Source organism: Coffea eugenioides, unplaced genomic scaffold (assembly GCF_003713205.1).
Source record: "Coffea eugenioides isolate CCC68of unplaced genomic scaffold, Ceug_1.0 ScVebR1_2930;HRSCAF=4054, whole genome shotgun sequence".
NCBI classification, from domain to species: Eukaryota; Viridiplantae; Streptophyta; class Magnoliopsida; order Gentianales; family Rubiaceae; genus Coffea; species Coffea eugenioides.
In genome coordinates, this window is record NW_020863462.1 from 40,484 (window position 1) to 44,082 (window position 3,599).

Sequence of the window (3,599 nt, forward strand, 5' to 3'; positions counted from 1 at the left end):
GTGTGTAAAGATTCATTGTTTCTTTCCAATAATGGCTAATTCATGACTTGTGGTGGCTAGTTATGTGCTTTTATGGAAGATTTTATGAATTAGAGTGAAGTTAGCTAAATTTCTGATTTTTGTGAGAATTTTTCTGTTTTCCTATGATGGATATGGTTGGCTTGAATTGATGGCTCTATATGGTGTTAAATAGACCTCTTGTGAGTTAATTGCGGTTATTTGCGAAAAATTTCTGCTTTGTACCGAAATTTCCAGATTAGGGTTTCAATTTCCCCTGTTCTGTCTGGTTTTATTCGAGCATGTTAGAGGTCGAATCAGGCTTAGGTTAAAACATGAAAGTTGTAGAAAATGATGTTAACTAGCGGTCTGAAAAATTTCAATCCAATCAGAGCAACGTAACCTGTGAAAAGACTGAAATACCCCTACTGCCCTGTTTCTGCCCGAAACTGATAATCAGCTTCTGTAATTGGTTAGTTTGACTGGGAATACTACTGATTTGGTTGTCAATGTCTTCTTAAGAATTATAGCCTTGTATCTTAGCTTTTAAATGGCTTTGGAATTACCTGAATCGGAGTTGTGTGTGCTGAGATATGATTAAATGAATCAGGACTGCTAGTTGAATTTCACAGTAAGCTTCGAACTGGAGAATCTGGGGTTGTTTTGGTAAATTTGATCAAGTTAGGGTGAGAACTGGACTAAATAGTCTTCATCAAAGTTATAGCCCTCTGTCTTAGCTTCGAAATGGTATAAGTTGCACTTCAATTCAATAAGCATAGTTTCGGTTATGCCCGATACGCTAAGTAGCAGCGAATCTGCCTTTTTGGTTTCTTAGCTTAAAGCTCATTCCCGGTCATTTTCCTAGCTAAATCTTGTACTTGAATGACTTTGAGCCTATTGAACGGCTGTTGTGATGAATTTATATTGTGTATGACTATCACATTCGATTTCAAACATCTTGTCAAAACTAGGCAAAGAAAGTACAGGTGTGTGCGTGAGTTTGTGTTTAAGTAATTGAAATGCCTTATCTTGGTCAGCTCCCCAATGAAAGGCGACATTCTTCTTGATTACGGCAGTCAACGGAGCGGCAATGGTGCTGAAATCTCGCACAAACCTGCGGTAAAAACTAGCTAATCCATGGAAGCTCCTTACTTCGCTCACAGTCTTTGGTGTCGGCCATTCTTGGATGGCTTTCACCTTCCTTTTATCTACCTGTATTCCCTATGCACTAATAACATATCCTTGAAAGACCAACTGATTAGTGCAAAAAGAACACTTTTTCAAGTTAGCATACAAACTTGCTTGGCATAAGGCATTTAAAATAACACGTAAATGCTCTATGTGTTCATCAAGATTTCGACTAGAGACTAAGATATCATCAAAATAGACTACCACAAATTTATCAAGAAAAGGGCGTAGAATATGATTCATTAACCTCATGAATGTATTAGGGGCGTTAGATAAACCAAAGGGCATGACTAGCCATTTATACAACCCATAAGTAGTCTTAAAAGCCGTTTTTCATTCGTCCCCGTCCTTCATTCGGATTTGGTGATACCCACTTTTAAAATCAATTTTCATGAAAATTACAGCCCCATTTAGTTCATCTAGCATGTCATCTAACCTAGGTATATGATGACGATACTTTACCGTTATCGAATTGATGGCTCTGCAATCCACACACATGCGTGAGCTTCCATCCTTCTTTGACGCCAAGATGATGGGGACGGCACAGGGACTTAGGCTTTCATGCACCCAACCTTTCTTAAGCAGTTCGTCCACTTGCCTTTGTAGTTCCTTGGTTTCCTCGGGACTCATGCGATAGGGGGCTTTATTGGGCAATGGTGAGCCCGGAATGAGGTTTATTTGGTGCTCAATGCCACGGATGGGAGGTAGTCCATCCGGGATCTCCTCAGGAAACATATCCTCAAATTCCTGCAACAATGAGATAACACGGGGTATCATGAAAATATACAGTGGTTAAATTTATATGGTAGTTATGATGGTAGTTATATGGTAGAAGCAAGCATAACTTCTTTACATACTATCATAAGCAAGTGTTGGTAAGAAAGTAAAGCTTTCTTTACATCCCTGGCTTTTGCGAGCATGCTTTGCTTCCTCTCAGTTCTCTTCTCAAGGGCCGAACCATTTAAGGCCAGTTTTCCCTCACTCTTCTCGGCTCCTTTCAATTTCCTTTGCTCCTCGTGTTCTTGTTGCAACCGGACTTGGTCCTCGTGCACTTGTTTAGGAGTGAGAGGCACAAGTGTGACTTTCCTGTTGTCGTGCATAAAGGTGTACTTATTGGTGAAACCATCGTGGCTAGTTCTTTCATCATATTGCCATGGTCTCCCCAATAGCACATGAGTAGCTTGCATTGGCACGACATCATAGAGGACTTTATCCTCGTATCGACCAATGCGGAATAGGATCTCGACTTGCTTTGTGACTCGCACATCTCCACTGTCGTTCAACTATTGGAGCCTATATGGATGTGGATGCTTGATTGTAGGAAGCGAGGCCTTCTCCACTAGTGTCATACTTGCCACGTTTGTACAACTCCTGGGATCAATTATAAGACTACCCACCTTGCCTTTTATGTGACAACGTGTGTAGAAGATGTTTTCCCTTTGTTGGCCATTTTCTTCCTTTACTTGAGCAGTTAGCACCTTTTGAACCACTAAGTCGAGTTGTTCATTCGTTGGTATTTCCTCACTAGAATCGGCATCCTTCTCTCCCAACGATGGTACTCCTTTATAGCTGTCTTCTTCATCCGTCACTACTTCTCCATTTTCAAGTAAGAGCATGGTTCGTCGATTTGGACACTGAGATGCGATGTGACCAAACCCTTGGCATTTGAAGCACTTGATCTCATGGTTATGGGCTTTAGAGGCGTCAGTCACCGCCTTGGTATCCTTCCCGAAGCTCCCATAATCGGTTTCTTCTCCTTCGTAGGCGGATATGTTCTCCAATTCGAGCTAACCGGTGTACTAGTGAGTCGAGTGGCATCCCTCCTCTTGAGGCGACGCTCCACTTTGGAAGCTTTGTCCACCATGTCCGTGATTTCCACGTAGTGATGCAACTCCACTACCTCTGAAATCTTGGGTCTCAACCCAGTTAAGAACCTAGCCATTGTCGCTTCCCGGTCCTCCACTACATCGGCACGTAGCATGGCTATTTCCATCTCCTTGAAATAGTCATCTACACTTCGAGACCCTTGACTCAAGTTTTGTAGTTTTTGATAAAGGTCTCGGTGGTAGTGACTTGGAATGAACCGTTTCCTCATCAACCTGCGAAGTTCATGCCATGTGGTCACAGGTAGTTCTCCACATCTCCTTCGGCTAAGTCGCACTTGATCCGACCAGATAATGGCGTAATCCGTGAACTCGAGAGTGGCAAGCTTTACCTTTTGGTCCTCCCTATAGTCTTGACATTCGAAGATCATCTCGATGCATTTCTCCCACTCCAAGTAGGCATCCGGATCGGATTTCCCTTGGAATGAGGGGATTTTGATTTTGATTTCTTTGAGTGCATCATCGTTCCTTCTTTGGTCTTGGTGAGCATATCTAGGCCGTCGGTCTTCCTCATCTCCGCCATGCATAGGA

General features: G+C 42.4%; 1 protein-coding gene across 1 annotated transcript; it reads right to left on the reverse strand.

Annotated features, from left to right (window-relative positions):
- Positions 1-1,518: 1,518 nt before the first annotated feature.
- On the reverse strand, positions 1,519-2,801 carry LOC113757298. Its single transcript, XM_027300657.1, has 3 exons — positions 2,583-2,801; positions 2,043-2,468; positions 1,519-1,932 (listed from the first exon to the last, which is right to left on the reverse strand). Exons 1-3 carry the CDS (start codon positions 2,799-2,801, stop codon positions 1,519-1,521), a joined length of 1,059 nt encoding a protein of 352 aa, XP_027156458.1.
- Between the last annotated feature and the right edge of the window lie 798 nt (positions 2,802-3,599).

Coding starts and splice junctions, on each gene's coding strand:
- LOC113757298 (XM_027300657.1), bottom strand. CDS start 2,801: ATGCTCTTACTTGAAAATGGAGAAGTAGTGACGGATGAAGAAGACAGC. Junction 2,469..2,582: donor GTTGTCACATAAAAGGCAAG/GTGGGTAGTCTT, acceptor AGGCTCCAATAG/TTGAACGACAGTGGAGATGT. Junction 1,933..2,042: donor ACCAACACTTGCTTATGATA/GTATGTAAAGAA, acceptor TCATTGTTGCAG/GAATTTGAGGATATGTTTCC.